At 35.6% G+C, this 27894-nt stretch overlaps 1 protein-coding gene across 1 annotated transcript; it reads right to left on the bottom strand.

Moving 5' to 3' along the window:
• Nucleotides 1-25949, bottom strand: LOC125654624 (ELKS/Rab6-interacting/CAST family member 1-like). The gene is made up of 15 exons (XM_048884616.2): nucleotides 24678-25949; nucleotides 23692-24078; nucleotides 23211-23309; nucleotides 17973-18122; nucleotides 17629-17796; nucleotides 15590-15757; nucleotides 12336-12478; nucleotides 10566-10689; nucleotides 9417-9557; nucleotides 8157-8350; nucleotides 7587-7722; nucleotides 6332-6463; nucleotides 5252-5406; nucleotides 4800-4947; nucleotides 1-3995 (listed from the first exon to the last, which is right to left on the bottom strand). Exons 1-15 carry the CDS (start codon nucleotides 25623-25625, stop codon nucleotides 3843-3845), a joined length of 3246 nt encoding a protein of 1081 aa, XP_048740573.2. The 5' UTR covers nucleotides 25626-25949; the 3' UTR covers nucleotides 1-3842.
• Between the last annotated feature and the right edge of the window lie 1945 nt (nucleotides 25950-27894).

Below are 27894 nucleotides of genomic sequence, written 5' to 3' on the forward strand. Positions count from 1 at the left end.
TTTGGTGTTAGACATATTTTATTTGTGTATACATATTCTAAGCAATGCCAGCAAATGTTTAAAATCACAGAATCAACACTAATTGTGAAATGCTGATGGCTCAACAACAATTCACCATACACACATAGAAATTATTCAATACATTGTTTTGAACAAAACGCTGGCACTATCATATTGAATACACAACAGACATTTTTATCTCAATACAGAAAGGAGATTTATCAAAACACATTGGTTTCACACACTAACTATATACAACTCTCAAACAGGCAAGAGTTTAAACAGCGAAAGGTCAAATGGTGATTGTTTAAATAGTAAGTATAAATTCTAAATGTTGAATTTGTAAGCGAATCAATAAAACTAGATCTCTGAAAATTAAATACAAACAGCATCACACAAATGCACAACCCTTCAAATCTATACTAACTTCTCTTTAATGTTTGTTAAATTTAAAATAAATTAAAAAGAAATACACGTAATTTTATAATGCTAAGTTTTGTTCATATCCTACCAGCAAGATTCAAAACAATTTTATTATCAGCATATATCATTATCATCATCAATGAATTTCATATATAACTATATAGACTTGAAAATTCAGGTTATTTTAGGCACATTTGTTTTTTCAATTGTGCATATTCTTTCACAATAAAAACTTTCCCTCTGATTAGCCAAAAGGTTGTTTTAAAAACTTTTGTGAAAAATCACTGGTCATAAACAAATAAATAAAGTTCTCTCTGACACAAATATCAAATGTTACCTGAAATTCCTTCATAACATCGACAAATGAACCGATACCAGAGAATTTCATTTTCCCAAATACTGTAAAACTAATCTCTATCAAAATGTTTACCAAAAATCAAGTAAAAATATAATATCAGAATTGATAACAAAACATTTTTTCACAATACAAGACATACTATAATAAAATTTCTCCTTATCTTAATCGAGTGTGGATTTCAAAAATGGAACCATACCCAATCCAACAGAAGCTGAAAGAGTTATTTCCCTTCCTGTTAATTTGATAAAATGGGACAAATTGAATGTGAATGAAAAAAAAAAATAAACATACAAACAGACATTCAAATACATGTAATGCAGTATACAACTTACAAAAACAAATAAACAATCTAAAAGGACTTAGTTGCTGCAAAATCAACTGAAAATGAACACAATCGTAGTATTGAAATTTTTATAAACTAAATTAATACACAAACAGCACCGCGTTCAGTGAATCTAAAAATAACTTGTGGTAGGTGTATATCAAGGTCAAAAATACACACCTAAAAATAAATATGCAGTTAAGTTTTTCAAGCGTGTACATGCAAATATGGATTCTGGTTAACAGAAACGAAAGTGCGAGTGTTCTTTACATATAGTGCAGCTCCTCTATTTAAGCTACTTTGTATATGCAGGAAAAGAATATCAATATTTGGCTAAATATTGCCTGCATGCATTGCAAATGTAGAAAAAGTTATACACATAGTACCTGTCACATATTATTCAACTGATATCATTATGCTAATGCATTGACATGTTAATGCAAGCAGTGGGTCTATGATTCAACAATTTCCACCATTAAATTTTTTCAGGCCAAATGTTCTTGAAAGATTGATTATAGCTTTGATTCATCATAAACTACAAACTGGGTAGTGCATTTAAAAGAGATTTAATATATTACCTTAGATTTAATAATGATGTGAGAGAGAGAGAGAGAGAGAGAGAGAGAGAGAGAGAGAGAGAGAGAGAGAGAGAGAGGGATAAAACTCGTTAAGTGAGGACAATCTTTATGTGGCAAGAAGTGTACTGTGAAAACAAATATTCTGCCCTTACAGTTACATCCCCATAAACATGACCCACATAATGTGAAAAATATAAAACATTACATTAGTGGTGTGGGGACATATACCTACTGATATTCTCTGTCAAAAACAATTTATTTACAGTATTTGAAAAGCATATCCAGGTGTCCCTATCTATTAGATCTGCCTTAACAATGATGTGTGTATTCTCCCCTAAACATGGTGAGGGTGTCCTCACTTAACACTGGACAGTGAGAAAGAATCATCAAGGAGAGATATTTTGGCAAGATAAAAAAATGTGTGTATTGAATTGGAAATAGTCCTTTACAACACTGAATTACATAGTCCATCTTTCTCTGCATTTAAGCCTTCTTACAAAAAAAAAAAAGGAAAAAAATATTCCATACGCGGTTGCGCCACATTTCTAAAACTGCACAGTGTAAATCACAACATTATTTTATTACCTTCCGCTATGGCAATTTGTCACACAAGACAAACCATAACAGCAAGCCACACAGAGAGGAAAAATCTCAATGGAATTCATATTGTCATTAAAGCTTCCACACATAAAAATAAACTCAATATATTAATAAATAAAATTTGAATCTTTCGAAAATTACCTTAAATCTCTTTTCAGAAAAAAGATTATCAAAAACAAATCTCACATGATTAAGCATCCTTTGCGCTCTGCATCTTGGAAATAAACCCCTATCTTCGATCACAGAATACTGTATGCGTACACACCATTAATTTAGCGGGACTCATACATGTATTATAGCACCTTTGGCAGTGAAGCAAGAGTACTACTTTACAGCTGTGCTAAAATATTCATCCACTATGAAACACATCGACAAGCGCTAAATCATGACTATTCCAAACAGTACATCAGATTGATTACACCCCCACACACTCAGTATTGCCTCTGGCCCAGAAAAAAGGTAGCAGAGTTGTTCTCAGCTTTTGAGGTAATATCATGTCATGTTATAGTGCACCCTATTCCTTCTTTAAGTACATGAACTGGACTCTAGTACATCAAAGCATAGCATTAGTATATACTCTCACTAAATATCACCTCAACAGACACATGTAAGGTCATTGTGTGATGTGCATTATTCACTGCAGCAGACAAAACTTTGCAGAAAGGTATCGGGACTAAAAGGGATTTGAATAAACAGTGTAATACAATACTGGCCATTAACTATTAAAAGCGCTAGAAAACATTCAACACACTGTATCCTTAACCAAGTTCACTACAGTTCTCTCCCTTAGCATCCTCATCATTTACCAGATTCTCCAGAGACAATATCTGTGAAGAGGAATCTGTTGATCTCTTGGATTAACTCTGATACTTATTTCACACCAGGATATACAGATAAGGAAATCTTGTAGTATGGTCGCAGGGTGTAAGAATTATACATCAATCACAGAAGCTATTGTTGTTGTTGGTCAAACTGGGTTTGGTCTACAGCACGGGGAATTAATTGTGGCCCACATCAAGAAATACTATAAATCATAAACCACTAAAACTTAGCGAGGATTCATTTTCTGCAAGTTCCCATGGTGATCTAGATTGATCAGTGAAACATGATTTTCCCAAATACAGTATCAAAATTGTTCACATTACATAAATCTACCAAAGTTAACCTGTTGGTTGAATATTCAAGAGATTCATATTTTTTCGTACAAGATGACTTTACGAATTTAAGTAAAATTAAATTTCTCACTGATTAAAGGTTCAAGTACTCTTGTCTAAATGTCAGAAGTAAATGTCTGACAACTGCATTCTACATAGCTCCATGCACAGTGGACCATGTCTCAGCATGTCATGATTCTTGCATTCAAAATGATATAAATAACCTAAATGTATTTAGTCTTAATACAGATCACATTCATTGCAATTGTCTTTTTTCATCATGGTAGACAATCAGTCATCCTGTAAAGTTCTTCCGGTTACCGGTGTCCTGTAATCATTGATTAGCATTACTCTATTGGTTAGTTTTCCTGCAATGATGACCCGGGTCAGTTATCCTGTAGCGTGTGTCATGAATCTAGAGAAGCAGGGGCGGTGAGAACATACGGGTTGACACGGTCTGGTGACATCCCCTTGGACTTGTGACTTGGAGATTTTTTGGAACGCCCCAGGGACTCGCTTCGTCTCTCCTGCTTTTGAATCAGCTTCATCCGATTCTGTGTCTGATAAAAATAAAAACAACCATTGAAATGGGATTAATGTTTCACCCAGTTCAACATCTGTAGTCAATGCTCTGTTTCTTGTCAATTAACAACACAAAAATGATCTATGCCTATTGCCTTTACACTCTTCCTCTTTAAAATACTATAAGTTGTAAAACCTAAACTTTTGTTCGAATTTTTTTTTAAACTTTAAACTTAAATGTGCTGTTCTGTAGAAACACATAATTCCTGACTTAGCCTCCATTTCAAAATTGATTGAACAGTTTTGCCTTAACTTTTACGACTTTCCTTTTCCTCAAGATGTTGCAGTGACATGCTGCATGTTCCTTTCTCTCTGTTGTGATGTTTCTTTCTCTCCGTTCATTTTATTGACTTACCACTTCCCTGATATGTTTCTTCCTCTTAGTTACTTCAGTTTTTGCTGAAACATTTCTTTCTCTCTATTCAGTTTTCAGACTTGAAACTTCCTTGAATTTTCTTTCTCTCTGTTCAGTTTTCAGACTTGAAACTTCCTTAAATTTTCTTTCTCTCTCTTCAGTTTTCAGACTTACCACTTCCTTGAGTTTTCTTTCTCTCTGTTCAGTTCTCAGACATCACTTCCTTGAGTTTTTCTTTCTCTCTGTTCAGTTTTCAGACTTACCACTTCCTTGAGTTTTCTTTCTCTCTGTTCAGTTCTCAGACTTTATACCACTTCCTTGAGTTGTTGCTGTAACTTTTCTTTCTCTCTGTTCAATTTTCAGACTTACCACTTCCTTGAGTTGTTGCTGTAACTTTTCTTTCTCTTCGTTCAGTTTTCAGACTTACCACTTCCTTGAGTTGTTGCTGTAACTTTTCTTTCTCTCGGTTCAGTTTTTCTATTTCCTCAGTGTTCTTTCTCTGTTTTGTACTGGTCATCTCCAAAAGTGCAATGTTGGCATCCTTTTCACTCATAGCAGCCTGAATGGCCTCTTGTCTGAAAATAGTTCCTTACTATTAGAGACCATCCGTAAGCCTGTGTTTATATGCAAACTAAATAGATTAATCAGTAAATAACAGCTTATACCCCCCCCCCCCCCTCGACTCACTTCAATACGTACACCTCTTCCAGGTGCTTTTGGTGTTTTTCCCCTGATTCACTTTATTTTGTACACCTTTTCCAGGTGCTTGTGTGCCCCCCCCCCCCCTTCATTTTGTAGATTGTCTCTCTCTCCCTCTCCCCCCCCCCACTTCCTTTCGTACACCTCTTCCAGGTGCTTATGGTTTTCCCTCTGACTCACTTCATTTCGTACACCTCTTCCAGGTGCTTGTGTCTCTCAGACTGGAGCTTCTTCAGCTTCATCTCCTTATCCTCCAGCTGCTTGGTCAGGAAGTTCACCCGTGCGCTGTTCTCCGTAGTCTTGTTCCGCGCAAGCTCCATCGTCAGCTCAGCTACCTGTTGAAATCAGTGCAACTAACATATGTACCTCGAAAATATATATCAAATGATTACAAATTAATTAGATGATATTTCAGTTGAACATAATTTCAACCGAGTCAAATATTTTTAAAACCACAAGTTTGGACTCCTCTCTGATGTACAACCTGATCTGTGTCTCACCTTGTTATACAAAATATTGTTATACTGGCCTAGGGTTCAGCCCCCTCTAACTGCTGCTCCCACTATACTTCTCTTATGCTGCTTTTCTACTGACCTTAAATTCTGCCTCCTCCAGCTGTTGATGGTGGTATACTTCGGTTATGCTGTTGTTATACTTTTGTTATTTTGTTGCTATACTTACATGTACGTTATGCTGTTGCTATACTGACCTTGCATTCCGTCTTCTCTAGCTGTTGCTATACTTACGTTATGCTGTTGCTATACTGACCTTGCGTTCTGCCTCCTCTAGCTGTTGGTGTTGGTATACTTTTGCTATGCTGTTTTTATACTTCTATTATGTTGTTGCTATACTGACCTTGCATTCCGCCTCCTCTAGCTGTTGCTATACTTCTGCTATGCTGTTGTTATACTTCTATTATGTTGTTGCTATACTGACCTTGCGTTCCGCCTCCTCTAGCTGTTGGTATACTTCTGCTATGCTGTTTTTATACTTCTATTATGCTGTTGCTATACTGACCTTGCGTTCCGCCTCCTCTAGCTGTTGGTATACTTCTGCTATGCTGTTGTTATACTTCTGTTATGCTGTTGCTATACTGACCTTGCGTTCCGCCTCCTCTAGCAGTTGGTATACTTCTGCTATGCTGTTTTTATACTTCTATTATGTTGTTGCTATACTGACCTTGCGTTCCGCCTCTTCTAGCTGTTGATATACTTCTGCTATGCTGTTGTTATACTTCTATTATGCTGTTGCTATACTGACCTTGCGTTCCGCCTCCTCCAGCTGTTGCTGCTGTTCCACCATCACCATTTCTCGCTCTGCTGTGATCCGGACACTTTCTTTCAGTGCTTCCTCCAGTTCCTCTATTCTGTCTCCCTTGGCAATCACAGCATCCTAAAACATAAACATTTCTGATTAATTGTGCTTGTTGTGTTACATTGTTTACCTTTTCATTTTTAAGAATATTCATTATTTAACAGATATAATTTTGGAATGGAGAATACTATGAGGTAGAGAGAGTCTATAACTATTATCTGATTAAGCATATGGCGTCAAGGTCATTAAACTTTAGCTGAACCCGTACTTAAAAAATACTCCAGGCTCCAAGTAGCATTCTCAAACCAAGGTTGTAAAACTCTTTCAGATTTTGAAGTAGCAGACAGCAGTAAATTCGTATGTGTGCGGCCATATCTATTTTGAGTATGACTCTGAAGAGGCTAAAAAACATACTTGCAAAATCTTGAGCACATACTCCATCAGAGCATGAAAAGTTTTATAACCACCACCTCTGAATATGAGTATGAGTTAAGAGTATGGAGTTTGAGAACATCCTCATAAAAGTTTTGTAACCTCTGTTACAGCTAGATAACATAAATCAATTATAAATATTGAAACCAACATTTTATAAGCTGATAATTCAAAAACTCATATAAGGCAAAAAAAATTTAATATTTAGTTTCCCAGGCAACGCCACATTCCAAAATTAAATCCTGCATTTAAATTTTTAATTACATATTTTCCACAATTTTTTCGGAATTTTTACACTTAACCATTTCCGGTTTTTAAAATACTTGGCCAAAACTAAACGTCCAATTGACTAAGACATATTTCTCAGTGTGTATAAATAACATGGGTTATAATCAACCGCTGATATAGTCTGATATACTATGAAGATTTGATCAAGAATACTGAACACTTGCTTTATTCACACTGGTTTGCTTTGTTTTGAGTTCAAATAAAAACACAAAATCTTGGAAAGCATGTACGTTGTGTTTTTTTGTAACATATTTTATAATAATATTTGAATATTTTGAGACTGAATGTACGGTGTATAAATATGATTTAGTATTTTTAAAAAAGGTAGATTTGGAGAAGAAAAAAATACCTGCCTGCCTCATCAGTTTTTCAAAAAAGTGCCCAAGAAACTAAATATTAATTTTTTTAAGCCTAACTGGAAACAGAGATAACAATTGATGAAAAAAATGATCAGTAAATGACTCTTTCCTTTTTCATTTACCTTCAGTTGTGAGGCATCTTCATTGAGGTCCCCTTCTCTTCGCCGCGCCTCCTCCAATAAATGGGCACTCTTCTTCTTCTCAATCTGCTGGCTACGTTTTAAGGTTCCCATTTTTTGCTTGTACTCTTTTATTATGCTACATTTAAAACAATACAGTCATGTACATTGTATGATTCATACAAAATGTTATCCGCATAAAAGTACTTGTCTACTAATGCAATGAATATTGATTGTTAATAGCTATCACAGCTATAAATGCTATTTACTATAAATCACATGTACTTCACAACACTCAATCTCCATCATCTTCCTAGATTTATCAGTGAATCAATTTTCACAAACTATTAATTTTTTAATCATTATGTACATGTATGCATATAAAATTATTCTGAGAACCTTATTTTGGAGATAAAACAAAATTATCACATATAAAAAGTTACTTAGAGTAATGCAACACTTAAATGGGAAAAACTTATTGGACTATAAAATGAAGACATTCTCCTTAAAAAAAAAACTATTTCGATCATTAGCAAGCACGTGTAGTTCCGCATCATATCTATGCAGACTTACTCCTGCATTTCTGCAATGTCCTTCTCTTTTTTAGACTTATCGTCTTCCATCTCTGTAATGACAGTTTGTAACCTCTCCATCTCCGCCTTGGATGACTTTGTTTCCTCTTCCTGTTTCTCTACCAGAGACGTCAGGTCCGTAATCTTCTTCTCACCCTCTTCATTTTTAGTTGTTTCCTTTGCAGCTATTGTTTTCTAAATACAAGTAAATTTGATAATCATAGCAATATTAATAAAAAATTTCAAATCTCCATCAAAAGATTAATCAATAAGCAAGTTTCGAGATAAGAAATCTTGTGTGTAGGAGGTGCATTTAGTAGAATGCCTAAGTGGGACAGAGTTGTACCAACAGTCAGTTAGGAAAATGATAAAAATATATAAAGCGGCTTCTGTTTAAAGATGTAATTGTAGGAAATATCAAATACAATCAAAAGAAATGTTTTCCTAAAATGAAAACATAAAAACAATGTAATATTTGCAAGTTATAGCCTACATATGGTATGTATGAGCAACAAAATAATGTGAAATAATAAGCATTTGATGTGTTTATTTATTCCCTGAATACTTATTTCTGACTTAGTTTGTGCATCAATCAAATTTGGGTGATGAAAAACTTACTGTGTACATTCATTTATGCATTGATGGGTATTTGTCCTAATCCTTGCGTGTAAACAAATTGTTTCGTGTCTCACTGTTTAATGAGAGTTCTCTAAAGGGAAATAACTCTGACACATTTTGAAACTACACTGTGCATTTATATCAATGCATTTTGATTTATAAATATTTATATTCACCAATGTTCTCTCAATTATTATACTTTGCTGGTTCAATATTCATAAATCCTCATAAAGGAACTCGTGATTATATCACAAAAGAAGCTTGCTTTGTATGGAAAGTTATTCAGAGCATAAAAATCTATATATCTTGTTTAATATACTGTACAAATACATGCCACTGTTGATTGTATTATACATAATGGGTATATTTAAACAATGAAAGCAAGGGTAATTTCTGTATACTCAGTATTGACAATAATACAAATTACCCCCCTGCTTCCATTACAAACAATCTACACTGTAGGTATGTATTCCTTGAATATAATTGCTTCATCAAATTTTACCACTAAACAAACATTTTGAATGTAATCACATTTTGAGTACTTTAAACCAAAAGACTTCAAATAAAGAAATGACATGTACTTTAGCTAAGGATTTGTAATTTTACTCATTTGTGAACTTTGATAAGCATATCATAAAGGTACCTCCTCAACATCAGCCTTTAGCTTCTGAATTTCCTCTGTCTTTTCATGAACTTCCTGTTCCAGATGTTTGATGCGAGCCTCAGTTTTAAACTTCTCAGACCCTGCCTCTGTCACCTTCTCTCTCAGTTCACAAAGCTCAGTCTGGAAAAAAATTGAGCCAATAAATACATTCTATCAAGGGCATCAGCAGTAGTAGCTGTATATGAAAATCACTGATCTGGATCCATCAAACAAACTGAATATCTAGTTCTGACAACTGAAATGGAGTATACATTTCCGTATATTGTGATGCATATTTTACTAAATTCATCATATTGTGCGTCTCTTTCAATAACAATTTTCAATTTTCATGTTTCATAAATGATATGTCTTTTGCAAATTAGAGTTTGCATTCATCTCTCTTTACCTGCCTACACTGTGTTTACCTGTCTGTATTTACCTGTCTGTCTGTGTTTACCTGTTTGTGTTTACCTGTCTATCTGTATTTACCTGTTTGTCTGTGTTTACCTGTTTGTCTGTGTTTACCTGTCTGTCTGTGTTTACCTGTCTGTCTGTTTACCTGTCCGTGTTTACCTGTCTGTCTGTGTTTACCTGTCTGTCTGTGTTTGTCTGTCTGTGTTTACCTGTCTGTCTGTTTACCTGTCAGTGTTTACCTGTCTGTCTGTGTTTACCTGTCTGTCTGTGTTTGCCTGTCTGTGTTTACCTGTCTGTCTGTGTTTATCTGTTTGTCTGTGTTTACCTGTTTGTGTTTACCTGTCTCTCTGTGTTTACCTGTCTGTGTTTACCTGTTTGTCTGTGTTGACCTGTCTGTCTGTGTTGACCTGTCTGTCTGTGTTGACCTGTCTGTCTGTGTTTACCTGTCTGTGTTTACCTGTCTGTATGTGTTGACCTGTCTGTCTGTGTTTACCTGTCTGTGTTTACCTGTCTGTCTGTGTTTACCTGTCTGTCTGTGTTTACCTGTCTGTGTTTACCTGTCTGTCTGTGTTTACCTGTTTGTCTGTGTTTACCTGTTTGTGTTTACCTGTCTGTCTGTGTTTACCTGTCTGTCTGTGTTTACCTGTCTGTGTTTACCTGTCTGTCTGTGTTTACCTGTCTGTGTTAACCTATCTGTGTTTACCTGTCTGTGTTTACCTGTCTATCTGTGCTTACCTGTCTGTCTGTGACCTCCAGTTGTAGTTTGTCCACCTGACCCTTCAGTTCATGGTTTCGTTTCATGTAGAGGTCACATTCCTCCTGGTGCTCCGATTCAGCCCGGTCTCTCTGTTCCTTCAGCCTGTAAGCCACAACAGAGGAACACCCAAATTACCTTACAGTTCTATACACCCACAACAGAGGAACATTCTAATTACCTTACAGTTCTATAAACCCACAACAGAGGAAGACCCTAATTACCTTACAGTTCTATACAACCACAACAGAGGAACACCCTAATTACCTTACAGTTCTATAACCCACAACAGAGGAACACCCTAATTACCTTACAGTTCTATACACCCACAACAGAGGAACATTCTAATTACCTTACAGTTCTATAAACCCATAACAGAGGAAGACCCTAATTACCTTACAGTTCTATACACCCACAACAGAGGAACACTCTAATTACCTTACAGTTCCATAACCCACAACAGAGGAACACCCTAATTACCTTACAGTTCTATAACTCACAACAGAGGAACACCCTAATTACCTTACAGTTCTATAACCCACAACAGAGGAACACTCTAATTACCTTACAGTTCTATAACTCACAACAGAGGAACACTCTAATTACCTTACAGTCCTATAACCCACAACAGAGGAACACTCTAATTACCTTACAGTTCTATAACCCACAACAGAGGAACACCCTAATTACCTTACAGTTCTATACACCCACAACAGAGGAACATTCTAATTACCTTACAGTTCTATAAACCCATAACAGAGGAAGACCCTAATTACCTTACAGTTCTATACACCCACAACAGAGGAACACTCTAATTACCTTACAGTTCCATAACCCACAACAGAGGAACACCCTAATTACCTTACAGTTCTATAACTCACAACAGAGGAACACCCTAATTACCTTACAGTTCTATAACCCACAACAGAGGAACACTCTAATTACCTTACAGTTCTATAACTCACAACAGAGGAACACCCTAATTACCTTACAGTTCTATAACCCACAACAGAGGAACACTCTAATTACCTTACAGTTCCATAACCCACAACAGAGGAACACCCTAATTACCTTACAGTTCTATAACTCACAACAGAGGAACACCCTAATTACCTTACAGTCCTATAACCCACAACAGAGGAACACTCTAATTACCTTACAGTTCTATAACTCACAACAGAGAAACACTCTAATTACCTTACAGTCCTATAACCCACAACAGAGGAACACTCTAATTACCTTACAGTTCTATACACCCACAACAGAGGAACACTCTAATTACCTTACAGTTCTATAACTCACAACAGAGGAACACCCTAATTACCTTACAGTTCTATAACTCACAACAGAGGAACACCCTAATTACCTTACAGTTCTATACACCCACAACAGAGGAACACTCTAATTACCTTACAGTTCTATAACTCACAACAGAGGAACACCCTAATTACCTTACAGTTCTATAACTCACAACAGAGGAACACCCTAATTACCTTACAGTTCTATAAACCCACAACAGAGGAACACCCTAATTACCTTACAGTTCTATGATTCATCGTCGAAACATACCAACCATGCTTAATTTATCGACACAGAACAAACAATTACTCCTTTCATACTCTATACTGTATAATTGAAAACTAAATAAAAATACTGAATATTAGTATCAAATGTGAGTTCATTCTCACCCTCCGTACACAATTTCTAGAGTTGTACATGTAAGTCTAAGATGGATATGATTGACAACCCACCTCTCTATCTGCCTCTCTTTCTCTGTAATGGTCTCCTCTAGAGTTGCGATGGCAGAAGTGGTGGTCTCCATGTGGGTCTGTGATGCCTTCAGCTGAGATATTGTTGCATCTTTTTCTTTTACATCTTCTTCCAGAGCTTCAATCTGTCATAGCACAAAATATGACTAGGATTTGATATCTAATTGTATTGGTATAGCAATATCAACTAAATCAATCAAGGTATCTTACTCTAAAGAAGTAAACACTAGACGCACATAGCATATAACATATTAGCATAGTGCACCTCAATCTAGTAAAGAGGACAACTCATTTAGAAGCACAGAGCACAGCTGACATAAAGATAATAGAATGGCGCACCTCAATCCAAGATTAAGAAGCACAGAGCACACCTGACATATAAACATAATAGAACAGAATAGATTTATTGAATCCAATTTGGGGTCCTTGAGGGCATACAAATAAAGATCAACATACAAACGAAGAAAGTCAGAATTGATAGCAGTAATATGTCGACATAAAAAAAGAAAGAAAACGAGACTGACTACAGAAGATTATAGAATGATCCATATAGCCATAATAAACATATAAATAGTCTGTAAGAATAGGGCACCTCAATCTAAGAAAGAGCACAACTATAGCATGATCCATATAGCCATAATAAACATATAAATAGTCTGTAAGAATAGGGCACCTCAATCTAAGAAAGAGCACAACTACAGCATGATCCATATAGCCATAATAAACATATAAATAGTCTGTAAGAATAGGGCACCTCAATCTAAGAAAGAGCACAACTATAGAATGATCCATATAGCCATAATAAACATATAAATAGTCTGTAAGAATAGGGCACCTCAATCTAAGAAAGAGTACAACTATAGCATGATCCATATAGCCATAATAAACATATAAATAGTCTGTAAGAATAGGGCACCTCAATCTAAGAAAGAGTACAACTATAGCATGATCCATATAGCCATAATAAACATATAAATAGTCTGTAAGAATAGGGCACCTCAATCTAAGAAAGAGTACAACTATTTAGAAGCACGTAGCACTGCTGACAGATAGACATGAAAGAAAAGGACATCTCAATCTAAAAAAGAGTACAACTATATTTAGCAGCACACAGCACAGCTGACATGGAAAATACAATAGGGCACCTCAATCTAAGAGGACAATTCATTTAGAGGTACAGTACCCGCAACGTTATTCTTGACATGATAAACGATAGAACACGATACACGCACGATAGGATAGGATACACGCACGATACGATAGAATACACGCACGATACGATAGGATACACGGTAAACCTGATAAACGCAAAACCTGATAAACGATCTTCACGATAGACCTGATAAACGCAAAACACGATAAACGATCTTCACGATAAACGGAAAACCTGATAGAAATGTTGTAAATTTAGAAACGGTTTAGACGGAACGAAATTTTGATACCTACAACATAATTACATTATGTTTACATTATGTTGATAATAATATTGAAGGATTTCAATGTTCATTATATACCTACATTACGGACAAAGCGGATTTCTTGTTTCCCGCGTTCTCGTGATGGGAAAAAATCTAACGCGGTAATCTATAGGTAACTCAGGAAAACCGCGTTCTCATCGCGGGATGACTATCAGCTACCTGTCCCCGTCGCGGTAACATTTGTTTAAAACATTGATCGGTTTTGTACCATATAATTTCTTTAATCCACGGTCGTACGTTTTTTTTTGTTTTTTTAATGCCATCACAGCTAAAATTAAAAAAATAAATAAAATATATACGGCATTGAATTCATTATTTGATATCTATATGAATTTTATCAGCCAATGATTCTAAAACTTATATTGTCACCAAATGTTTAATATATAGATTATACAGGGAATTAACTAAATGTAATATAATGTAGTGATGTCATGCTTCAGTAGCTCTCTTATGCTAATGTATATTACCTTTGGTATGAAATAAAACCAAGTAATATTGTGCGTGTAGCGAGGAGGGGGTTATTTTGCATCAAGCTCTAAGTTCACGGCTCATTCAACATCTCAAGTTATTTTCATAACGACCGTTTTAAAAAAAATCAACCGCACTACACCTGTTAGATATTTTTACACTATGATTGATAATTGATAGTCATAAGTAATTGGAACATATTTATTTGAATTGATATTTTGTTAACAAAACATAAATATACTGTTTAAAAAACATAAACAAAACTCGGCTTGTTTTAAATTCGCAATTTTGAAACGCTTAGTGTGTAAAACAAAATTCAAATAATCATCAAAACCAACATAAATTTCCAGTATCTACACGTACGAGTATTGGTACATGTGTACATGTACAAGGTATATAAAAAAAAAACAACGATGACAGCGGAATCGTGCCCAGTTGAGCAGAATTTTGGGGGATGCAACACCCTTGCACCCTTTTAAAACTTAATCTTCTAAATGTGTGAAATACAATGTCCCTGAGAATGTTAGCTGTCAAAACACGGGTGATACACAAAATCAGATATAAGGACGCGCACAAGTTCAGCAGTTGCTATATAAGTAGCATACACGTGGGAAAAAAAATCGGAAGAAAAAGAACCATTATTAAAATATACATGTATGTGATAAACAATGTAATTTACTGATTTTTCCTTTCAAATCGGAACTCCCTATTTTTCTGCTAGTGTTAATTACAAATAACTGTTTCTAGACAAACAAATGTTTATGAACTTCAGAAGGAGCTTTCAGATTTACTGTGCTCGGTTTACTGTCCTACTTTCCAGACTACTTAGAATTAAATTGTGATAAATTTTCACTCTCTCTCTGGACAGACAAATAGCTCTTCTTCTGCCTTAAAATCGACAACTTTAAGTTCTCCTTCAAATATACCGTCTTTCCTCGATTCCTAAAAATAGCTTCTTTAACAAAACGAATAAAGGTTTCGGAAAGTATCGTACTTTTTCATTAGATTTTATATACGATCCCGATAGTTTCCGAAGCTACACGATAAACGATTTTCACGATAAACGGAAAACCTGATACACGCAAAACACGATACACGATAGACCTGATAAACGCAAAACACGATAGAAAACGGAAAACCTGATACACGATAGGATAGGATACACGCACGATACGATAGGATACACGCACGATAGAGCACGATAGGAATGTCAAGAATAACGTTGCGGGTACTGTACATGGCAGTACCGATTTGTAAAACAGGGCCACTAAACTATATGAAAGACAATACCTTTCTGTGTAGGAGAGTGATTTTTCGTTCCTTTGTCTCTATCTGCTCACGGAGCTCTGTTATCTCGCTTTCTATGCGTCTTTTCTCAGATTGCAGACTCTGGGATTTCTGGTCATTCTTATCAATAGTAGAGTTCTTCTCCTTCAACTTCTCTCTAATTTCATCAATCTATATATTGTAAAAGAGGAGATAAAAATAAGTATGTAATTCTACGACTCAAGCAACATCAATCAACTAGAACTAAAGGACTGAAAGGATTCTAAACTCAAAATTTGATAGATGAAAAAATGTACATATGTTACGGGTAATGGCTAGCCAGCGGTCATAAAACGTAATTAAGTCTGTAGCATTGTATCTGTCTGAAGCTTGTCTGTCTGTGGCATGGCTAGATATCTGTTGCAAGATATGTTCACTCATAATAATTTATTTACCTCTGTCTCTAGCATGACTAACTACCTGATTATAACTTATTTATCTGTCTCTAGCATGGCTAACTACCTGATGATAACTTATTTATCTGTCTCTAGCATGGCTAACTACCTGATGATAACTTATTTATCTGTCTCTAGCATGACTAACTACCTGATGATAACTTATTTATCTGTCTCTAGCATGGCTAACTACCTGATGATAACTTATTTATCTGTCTCTAGCATGGCTAACTACCTGATGATAACTTATTTATCTGTCTCTAGCATGGCTAACTACCTGATGATAACTTATTTATCTGTCTCTAGCATGACTAACTACCTGATGATAACTTATTTACCTCTGACTGTAACATGACTAACTACCTGATAATGACTTACTTATCTCTGACTGTAACATGACTAACTACCTGATAATGACTTACTTATCTCTGACTGTAACATGACTAACTACCTGATAATGACTTATTTATTTGTCTCTAGCATGACTAACTACCTGATGATAACTTATTTACCTCTGACTGTAACATGACTAACTACCTTATGATAACTTATTTATCTGTCTCTAGCATGGCTAACTACCTGATTATAACTTATTTATCTGTCTCTAGCATGGCTAACTACCTGATAATGACTTATTTACCTCTGACTGTAACATGACTAACTACCTTATAATGACTTACTTACCTCTGACTGTAACATGACTAACTACCTGATAATGACTTATTTATTTGTCTCTAGCATGACTAACTACCTGATAATGACTTATTTACCTCTGACTGTAACATGACTAACTACCTTATAATGACTTACTTACCTCTGACTGTAACATGACTAACTACCTGATAATGACTTATTTATTTGTCTCTAGCATGACTAACTACCCGATAATGACTTTTTTATCTGTCTCTAGCATGGCTAACTACCTGATAATGACTTACTTATCTCTGACTGTAACATGACTAACTACCTGATAATGACTTATTTATTTGTCTCTAGCATGACTAACTACCTGATAATGACTTATTTATCTGTCTCTAGCATGGCTAACTACCTGATAATGACTTACTTATCTCTGACTGTAGCATGACTAACTACCTGATAATGACTTATTTATTTGTCTCTAGCCTGATAATGACTTATTTACCTCTGACTGTAACATGACTAACTACCTGATAATGACTTATTTACCTCTGACTGTAACATGACTAACTACCTTATAATGACTTACTTACCTCTGACTGTAACATGACTAACTACCTGATAATGACTTATTTATTTGTCTCTAGCATGACTAACTACCCGATAATGACTTTTTTATCTGTCTCTAGCATGGCTAACTACCTGATAATGACTTACTTATCTCTGACTGTAACATGACTAACTACCTGATAATGACTTATTTATTTGTCTCTAGCATGACTAACTACCTGGTAATGACTTATTTATCTGTCTCTAGCATGGCTAACTACCTGATAATGACTTACTTATCTCTGACTGTAGCATGACTAACTACCTGATAATGACTTACTTATCTCTGTCTCTAGCCTGATAATGACTTATTTACCTCTGACTGTAACATGATTAACTACCTGATAATGACTTACTTACCTCTGACTGTAACATGGCTAGCTGTTTGTCTTTAGCAGACACCTGGTCCTTCAGTACTGTGATGTGTTGCTTGTTCTCAGACTGTTGACTTGTCAATGTGTCTACTTTCAATTTCAGACCCTCTAGTTCTGTTTCCTTTCTAGACAATTCTGTTTTCAACCTCTCAACCTAAACAAAGTTATTCTTTAGGATTACATCAACAAGCACAGAATGACACCAACAATGAACATTTATGCTTATAAAAACCCCATATACACTGTATCAATACAATGGATCTGGAATGACACTAACAGCTTCTGTACTAGACCTGTACACTTAACACAAATCTGGCTTGATCCACCCACCTCCTGCCTGAGCTGTTTTTCTTTACTAGATAAGCTGTCTTTGGGACCGGTCTCCTTCTTCCCACTCCCCTCGGATCCGTCTACCTGGTTTTTCATGATACGGTCCTCCAGAGCCTGGACATCCTTCTCCAGAGCAGCGATACGAGAGTCCTAAAATAAATCACCATGCAGTTTATATATTGAGAATAAATTACCATGCAGTTTATATACTGAGAATAAATTACCATGCAGTTTATATACTGAGAGCAACAGGTGTTTGCAGGAGACCATAGAAATTGGACTCCTTTCATAGTAAGTATAATCTTACAGTAATATAATAAATTGGATGTGGTATATCGCAACTCGGTTTTATTCCACTAAGTTACAACTCTCCAAATGGTATACACATGAAATCAACTGAAAATGTACATAGTTTATTTTAAAGTAGCAGTGATACAATATGTCAGTACAATGAATCCCTCATTAAAATATCAAAATTAATGAAGCTGCCTGGACTTCATCAAATCTCTAACAAAATCTCTTTATTGTCTCCAGTTTGTACTTTGTCTCCTGAGCTATAAACTTCACTACTAAGAACTAATTGCTAAGAGTAAATTTCATCGTATAAAGTACATCCCCATACCAAAGGTCATCTATATATTACTGAGTGTACTGCATATAACTCTAATCATTACCGTGTGCGATTGTCCTGTAGCTTAAGTCTAATTATACACATAAAAAATGTCAACACTTCATGGACATGAAGAATAACAATGGGTTAAAATTAATTACACACAATATTTTATCACGTTCATGTTTGGACTTTCAGGGTGAATAATCGATGACAACTCGTGGCAATCTATCAAATTTTCCACACCGGTTAGATCAAAAATACACATCATTACCTCTTAAAAATCCATGTGGTTACAATTTTATCCATTCTACCTATTTGTTGACAGAAAGTTTCCACCTATTGTAAATCATAGACAAAATGTTTCACCCATAAACTGTATGTAACTGGGATGTAAATATCATTTCCTTCAGTGTACATACATTTTATGAGAAATGACAAAAGTCATATCTGGGAGTACATGCAACGTTTCCAAAAATCAAATTACAAATTGTTAGTTTGAAAGTCTGTTTGAAATAATCTGAATAATTTTAGTTATGTCAATACAAAACATTCAATACTGGGGTTCTAATGTTACCAGTGTCAAATGTGCTGACTGTCCTGGAAAAACCAAAGCTATGATGAATTAAAGCAATAATCAAATTATAAACATTATTAATATCTAATGAGGCACCTCACCTCAATGTACGGAGATTCTCACAGAATCCTACTAATGGCTTAAGATTTTTTCACCGAGTCTGACGAGTACTTTCCACTGCCTAAATTAGTATTTTGATATAAAGGACTGTCATTGTTTGTTTGAACGGAGAATTTTCTTCCTGATGTCAACATCATCTTCCTGTGTCAGAGTCAGCTTATATTCACTCATTAATATTCATGAATCTATTTACAGTATGTATATTACTATCAAAATCATATTGACTGCTCATTTCATTTTTTTTTTTCATTAATAATAGACTAACATGAAATCACATAACAAAAATTATCACTCACAATGATTTGAAATAGAAATTTTACACAAAATATGTGTCAATGGATTTTTTTTTTACTAGCTATACAATTTCAGCTCACAACAAAAATATCTTCCCATTCCTAAACAGATAAACACTCCTGGACAAAGGCGTGGCCATTTGACCTTTGACAGTGACATTGACCTTCTGAAATTCTGCTCTCTGACACAGACTTTGACCTTTCATTTTAACAAGTATGAAATTTCTACATTCAAAAATAATTTAGATATATTTATATAGCTTTAAATGTATGACCAGAAAGGTTGAAGATGCAACACAAAATAGTAAACAGCATCTTCGATCTCGGAGAACATAAAAAATACACTATTTCATCAATCATTAAACGCACCAAGTCCTAGTTTCCATAAATTGAGATTTCTAATGATTACCCTAACAGAAAAATTAATACTCACTTCAGTTAATAGCTAAATATGATTGCTTTATTGATAACAAATCTATGTATATAAATATGATTGCTTTATTGATAACAAATCTATGTATATAAACATGATTTGTAAATCTGAAACTATAAACGTGGTAAATGAAATCTTTTCAATCTGACTTAAAAGTTTCAAAATCCCTGCTCTGTAATTTGTAAACTTCATAAATCATCAAAACTGACCACTGATTGAAAGCTACATGTATTTTGCTTCCTTCACGATTAATTCAGGAAAAATGGTGTGTTAGATTTCAATTACTAGATTACATTCAGGGGATTTAAACAAACATTAAATACTTGACATAAGCTGATGACTTTCCTTTCAATAAGTGACAAAGAACTGAAACCGAATCATGTGAATAATTATAAATCAAACAGGAATCACTCATGGCCCCTGAATTCTGTGACCGGCAGTATTGTATGTATTCAGTGTAACGGGAATCTGCCACTGACACTTTCAATATATTGATCTCTAACACCTCTACCACTGAACACAGAATTCCACACAGAATTAGATCACATCCTGTGCTAATTGTTAAGTTTCCTGTTCCAAACAATGACAAATTTACCATCTAGGTGTTATTTAGTTCAGTCATCCATCACCACCCTCAAAATTTTGATAATTACAGACAAAAAATTTGCAGTTTACAGTCCCGAATCCAAGTGCCATACCAGTAAATGCATGCATTTAAACTTTAACCCGGTTTGTTTCCCTGCAAACATAAATTCAAGATTACATGATATATATGAATGTACATGTACTTTCTCCTTAGTTTTACATTTTCACATGCAGAAGGATGCAAACTACATGACAGCGTGTAGATTTCATACCATGTCCAATACACAGAGGATGGTTGTCTATGCTTACCATAACCTTAATAAATTTGTCATTCAATTTAAACCAGGTCAACTACCACAACACACCAAATCTACAAAAGGAAGGAATTATATGCCAATGTTTTGGAAATGCAGATCAAGCTTGTTTGATATATTGAATAGAAAATCACATATTGACCACACTTCCCATATAAATTTACAACAGCTATGTCATGCTACATCAGGAGGATGGAGAGCAGTCAATTTCATTCCACGAATTTTTTAGGTGATTAGTCATACAGGTATGAAATCGTAAAACAAAATAAAATGGTAATAATTCTTGTGGGACTAGCACACTGAGACTGATCACCTGAACAGAATGAGTCTGAGGGAGGTGTATCTAATTACAGGATGTAGAAGCAGTTAATGGTGTAATGTTACTGCCTACATCTTACTGCATACTAATAAAAAAAAAACCAACAACAAAAAACCTCAAATAAAGGAGGGGGCTAGAGAAAATCCAATACTGTACTAACATTGACTTCAGGTTTCATATCATTTTCACACCTGATCAGGAAATCATCCTTGAAACTTTTGATTTATGATAAATTTGTATCAATACTATTACTCATAAATATCTGTATAATTTATAGACTAGCTCCCACCACATTTACCTTATTCTTGGACAACATGCTATTAAAAATGAAACTTTACAACTTAACCAGAAATACACTCCCTTATCCACATGTTGTTATTATTACCGGGGTCAACAAACATTTAGAAATTTATTTTTAAAATCTTATCCCCAGGGACAGATGGGGAGGGGGGGGGGGGGTGTTTAGCCACTACACTCCTAGTGGAATATCAGAACTTTTTATCTAAACAAGAAGGATCTGACAGCAGCCGTTTGCCAGGGCCACCATCATGTCTTAACCCTGGACATTTTTAGTTCCTTTAAGCTCAATTAACCCAACTCCCAACCCCCTCTGCCTCAGTATCAAATGAACTTTGGTACCCCCTCCTCTCAAAATCACACACATGTATGCATGCGTGCATCCGGGTATGTGTGTGTTAACTTCATGTTTGGTATGCAATAAATTCTATGACACTCACTAAACTAAACCTAAAACTATGTAAATCATGTCAGTGAAGGCTTTATCACATCTGAACTCAAGTACCGTTTCCTATCAAACAAACAATTTCAACAGATGATGCAGATAAAATACTAACTGCAGAACTAATGTTCTTTTAAATATCAAGATTATGTGATAAAGCTAATCGATGAAAGACTAATAAGGTATCTAGTTACGGATCATTAAATTCTGAAGCCAATGCAGGATAAATTGCTGAAATCGTGTCATCATCATCATCAAATAATCCCTCCTCTTTACGGTGATATTATATACAAAGATATGAAATTGTACCATAAACATTTGTTTTCAATTAGCATTCAACAGAAATTGACCATTTAAAGTCAATGTGATAAAACCGACAGCATTAATACGAGGTACATGCATGTATATATAATGTAAATGGCATCATGTTACCATGGTAACAGATCAATCTAATGGAGCTGAAAACAACTTGCATGGTAATCAGTTCACAGTGAAGCCTAAAACCACCAGTTGAAAATAAATCCCCAAACCACCATCAGGTACAGGAACTTTGTGGGGAAAATTTGTTTTTATGAGTACAATTTGTTAGCACAATGTTAAAAATCTAAAAATTATTCACATTATTTAATATCTGTGTGATGTAAAGACGAACACTGTCGTTTGTCATAAGATCACAATTACCTATAAAAATTCCTGGAACCAGAAATATATCACAATATGAAAATTGAGTCCTACAAAATTTATCAACCAATAAAAATATTTTAAAAGTTTAAAATAAAAATGTACAATTAAAGCTCCCCATGCAAACAATGGTAAATATGTATTATCACTGCCAGAATGAAAATCATGACCAACTTAAGACATGCATTTACCTCAAATTAGACTTTATACAATCAATATTTATTATCCTGTGCAACAATTTGTTTCAGATCCAGCTCATCACTTATCACAATCATAGGTATGAAATTTATCAATTCATTGATGCAGTATCTACTTCATCTTCATTTTTAGCTAATCTAAAGGGAAGAAGGAAAAGTTTGACTGGTGTATAAATCAGGATAAATTGTTACCTTAAGCTTCTAAGATCAGAGGATGGCTTTTTAAGTTATGTATTGAAATTTCTAGTGACAGGGTATTTAAGTATAACCCTTCCTTCACAGTGACATATGTAAAGCAATCATTAACCAGCATTTCATCAAAAATATATCCCAGTTGGGGTAGAATGTACTCATCAGGATAAATAATTACCTTGGCTTCTAGCATGGCTTTCATCGTGTGTGTGCTGGCTGGCATCTGCTTCAACTGCAGGTTCAGTTGTTTTAGCTCGTCAGAGAGATGATTCTTTTCCTGAAATATCAAACCATAAAATAGATTATCAAATCTTTACATTAGGTATATGTGTTGCCCATATCTAAACTGATTTTTGGTTAACCTTTCACTTAAACATACACACACTTATCTATCACCTTATTTATCATTATAAAAGTATTTACTACACAAGGTATTTGCACTCAAAATTGGATGAAATCAATGTACATAAAATAAGGTGTGACATTTTGAATTGAGATTAAATATGATAATATTTAGCAGGAATCCAGTATATATGATATAGTTTATTCACCAATCAAGGGCCCTCGGGGGGCATGTACATGTTAACAGGCAATTAATTATAACAATGAAAATAAATAACAATCATTTAGAAGTATATACACACAGCTTTCTCTCTTACCTCTTTAAGAGCAGTGGACTCATCCGACTGTTGACTAAGTTCATTCTGGAGCTGTTTGATTTTGCGCTCGTCTTCGAGTCGCTGCGCCTGCAGACTCTCGATCTCGTGCTGGTTCTCCTGTATATTACTGATTGAATGACCCTTACTCTGTAACATCTCGAGCAGTTTCTTCATGCTCTCGTCTCGGGCAGATAGTGTCTGTTTCTGGATGTCAATCCGCAACTCCATCTCGTCCACTGTCTTACGTAAGATGAGTATTTCTTTTGATTGCTTGTCTTTCTCTCTCTGGAGAATCTCATTTTCTTGCTGAGAAATCCGTGAACTTGCTTCAACATCTTCACCCAGGCTGACTTGGTTCTCCAAACTTTGGATAACAGACGACTGTTTCTGTAATCACAGAAAGCCACAACATGTTAATATGCATTATACGTGTAAGACAGTAGATTTTTCACAAGCGTGCGGATCTCATCAAAACTATCTCTCTTACTCTGTAACTAAATGCCACTTTCAGGTTGGGTTTTTTTTATTGTAGCTAAGGTCACCCTTAAATACTTGCTATTTATTGTAACTATCATTTTAGTAATGGGCAGGTAGCTTAGGTGTGCAATGGGGGGAGGTGGAGGGATCTAATTCATGCTTCATAGCCATTTTTCATAATTTGTCAAAAAACAAGTATGCTGTACAATTAAATTCATCAAAATATCAAATTGATTATCAATGACACTGGTGGCAGAAGATATATTTAACAGGTTTGTCAATTTCAATCTTGAAGGGCTAGTAAATTATAAATAAACTGCATTTATATGCCCCCACCCACCCCGGGACTCAAAAACGTTTTGAGACGACTGCCTTGACACCATAAAGTCTACCAATATATTTCAAAAGATTGAAATCTATAATCATGGTAATTATTTTTTGATTTTTTCCTTTTATAAATTTTTCTCATTAACCAAGCAATCATGTTAAACTGTGCATGATGTGCTAACCTTTAGCTCGGCCTGAGCCACTTTGAGTTGTTCATTTAACAAACAATATTTAGCACTTTCTTCCTTTCTTAGGGCCCTTTCTTTTTTCAGCTCTGGACTCCAAAATGTTTTTATGCTGTTCATGCTGGAGCTAAGCTTCTCTCGGGTCGAGTCCAGCTCTTGGTGAAGCTTGGCACATTCCTTGCTCAAATCAGCTATTTGTCCTTCCAAATCCAGAATGAAAGTGTCACGAAAGTTTCTCATTTCTTGGTTGTATAACTGTGTTGTGTAGTCCGGGCGTTCCATTGAGCGTGACCGTCCTGGGTAGTGGTGGTCACGCTCCAACGACCTTGCTCCCATATGAGGATATTCTCTGTCTGTAACTCTATCTCTACTGAAACTAGACGTCATGGAGTAATTGTGCAAGTCTCTTGGACTAATGCTAGAATTAGACTCACTCTGTGCTAACATATGAAGTCTATCAATCTGTCTCTCAAGTGACCGGTCACTCAGCTGGGGACTTGTCTCGTGCTCGTATTTTTCCCTCAGTGACCGAACACCACCAAGAGTGCTTGCTTTCCCTCCAGAATTGGTGGGGCTGCTGAAGGGACTCCCATGGGCGTTGGACAGGGCAGGGTTAGATAGGGCTGGATTGGCGGGACTGTGGTATGGGCTTCCCCCACCATGACTGTTTGTCCCTCCTTCAAAATAATATGCATGTGCTGGGGAATGACTCAGTGTCTGGGACCGGGTTAGTATTTCTGATGACCCCATGGTCTGGCCGTTTTTGGCAGACGAAGTATGGGTTACTCCATCCGCAATCACATAACCTCCAGAATTCTTTCGGGTTTTCCCAGAGAAGATATTCTTCGGTAACGAGGCGGTCATGCTGCTGAACGGGCCATGACTAGGGCTATCTTTCCCATTGCGCACCTTTCCTTCTTTCGATTTCTTGCTTTTACTGAACATTTTGATTTACGACGTCTAGTCATCAGAAAATTATGCAAAACCCATTATCCTCTTGAGTGCGAGAATTACCATCTCCGCAGGGGCTGGAGCGATCACTATCAGTAAAGTCCGTCACACGAAAAGAAAGACGGTTTCTCGAATCAAATCAGTCAGAAATGTCACATGCTGGTTAATTTTAACATGGAGTGGAATAACATTTTGCCCACGTCCACCAATTTCTAACACCTTCTGAACGCCTTCGAAATAACTTCAACATTTGCAGACAACTTTCTCAGCAGCCCGTCTTAATTAATATTTATACTCATTCTATTTCCGGTGTTTAAATATTTAGGAATGATTTGTACAGAACGAATAAAGACCCCCATCTCCCCCACCCCCACCCACCCCCACACACATACACACTCGCACGACACACACACAAACACACTTTTATACACATGGGGGAAGTGGGGCCGGGGTGTCTTTATGTCACGGAATAGAAAAACGAAGAACAGCGGACTAATTTAATGGGTGGGTATTTTTACCGCCGGACACCGCCAGACACAGCCGACCACCAAAAATATTATGTATATTATGTATTATTAAATTAATGTACCAGTTCTTGGCACACCGTCCCTTGTTGTTTGCTCCTAAGCATGACTGAAAGTCTTAAATTAAATGTTCTCCAAATATTTTCATTATCTGCATGTATGATAAGTTATAAAATCTGAGACAAAAGTGGGGGGAGGTACGTATGTTCTTAGTAATGAACCAGACTGCATTGAATTTGACCTTTTTGCACTTACAAGATTCAATATTCATACACTGGCTTTCATTAACATAATACAATAGCCATGACAAAATGTACTAAAATATAAAATTATACGGTCTACTTATTAGTTAAAGAGTATAGAATTTATCTGTGATATATATTTTTAAAAAAGAAAATCCTGTGGAAATTGTTGGGCAAACCTTATAAGAATGTACATGTTTACTATTCGATTATGTTATAACAATGATAATTAATAATGTATTCTCTCTCTCTCTCTCTCTCTCTCTCTCTCTCTCTCTCTCTCTCTCTCTCTCCATCCATCCATCCATGCACACACACCCATCATCCATCCATCCATACCCCCCTCTCTCTCGATCTCTTGATCTTGACTCTACACCCTGGACATTACGCGCGTCTTTGATTAATTTAGCCTATACTACAGATGACAAAACTGTCTATACAGGCAGTTTTTCAAATTTTCATATAAACAAATCTCAAGAGACATTTATTTGAATTTTTCATACTTTATTTCAAACCTACAATTTATTATCTACAATGTTGAAATTAACCTTCAAAGCCAACATACAGCATTTTCCCCATTTAAGCAAAGATTTTGACATGTATTTGGCTTTGAATGAAAGTCCTTCGAAGCAGACCCGCCTATAAGATTTTGTTAATAGGTTACAATCTCAAGAACAATTGACAATAGTATGTTTTTAGGGGCATCCTAATCTCGGTTGAGATTCGGTTTGGCTGAATATTTGGATTGACGTCTCCAAATATGCATCCGAGCCGAATCTCAGCCGAGATTAGGGGCATCTCTGCCTTGGAGTCGAAATTCACAACAACCAAAACAAAAAACAAACAAACAAAAAAAAAACGACAAAAATAATATATTGTATATGAAAACGTGTACTCATTTTCCTTCAGTAATCTAGTTAAGGTGCATGTTCATTATTCATGTATGACAGCATGCAATTGTGGAATTGTGGCAGCAGACTCATGATGTATAGCCATAACGGACTCTCTCGATTAAAAAGGCCACTTTCAGAAAAATCAACGGACACTTTTCCGCGGAAACCTAGTTCCGAGGACGATAATCATTCATTCTGTATTACTACTCAAGTGTACTGCATGCTGAATTTCGGTAAGGTTTATAAACCGAAGGGTTATTGCAACAGTAAAAACACTCCCTCGGATTTCCATTTCATAATTTTGGTAATCATACTTATACTCCAACTGCCCTTTCAAAAGACGAAATTCTTCAAAACCATGCTTCAGTTTTAGACACATTTAATATTCCAGTCAATGGGTCGAATGAATATGAGTTACCGTACCTATACTGGATTCCTAAACTACATAAAAACCCTTACAAACAAAGATACATTGCTGGATCCAGTAAGTGCTCTACCAAGCCTCTATCTTTGCTCCTCACGAAAATTTTAACAGCTGTGAAGGGGAAACTTCAAACTTACTGTGCGACTACATATGCCAGAAGTGGTGTTAATCAAATGTGGA

This window comes from Ostrea edulis, chromosome 7 (genome assembly GCF_947568905.1).
Source record: "Ostrea edulis chromosome 7, xbOstEdul1.1, whole genome shotgun sequence".
NCBI classification, from domain to species: domain Eukaryota; kingdom Metazoa; phylum Mollusca; class Bivalvia; order Ostreida; family Ostreidae; genus Ostrea; species Ostrea edulis.

Coding starts and splice junctions, on each gene's coding strand:
- LOC125654624 (XM_048884616.2), bottom strand. CDS start 25,625: ATGTTCAGTAAAAGCAAGAAATCGAAAGAAGGAAAGGTGCGCAATGGG. Junction 17,797..17,972: donor AAAAACAGCTCAGGCAGGAG/GTGGGTGGATCA, acceptor AACTTTGTTTAG/GTTGAGAGGTTGAAAACAGA. Junction 8,351..9,416: donor TAAAGGCTGATGTTGAGGAG/GTACCTTTATGA, acceptor ACTTGTATTTAG/AAAACAATAGCTGCAAAGGA.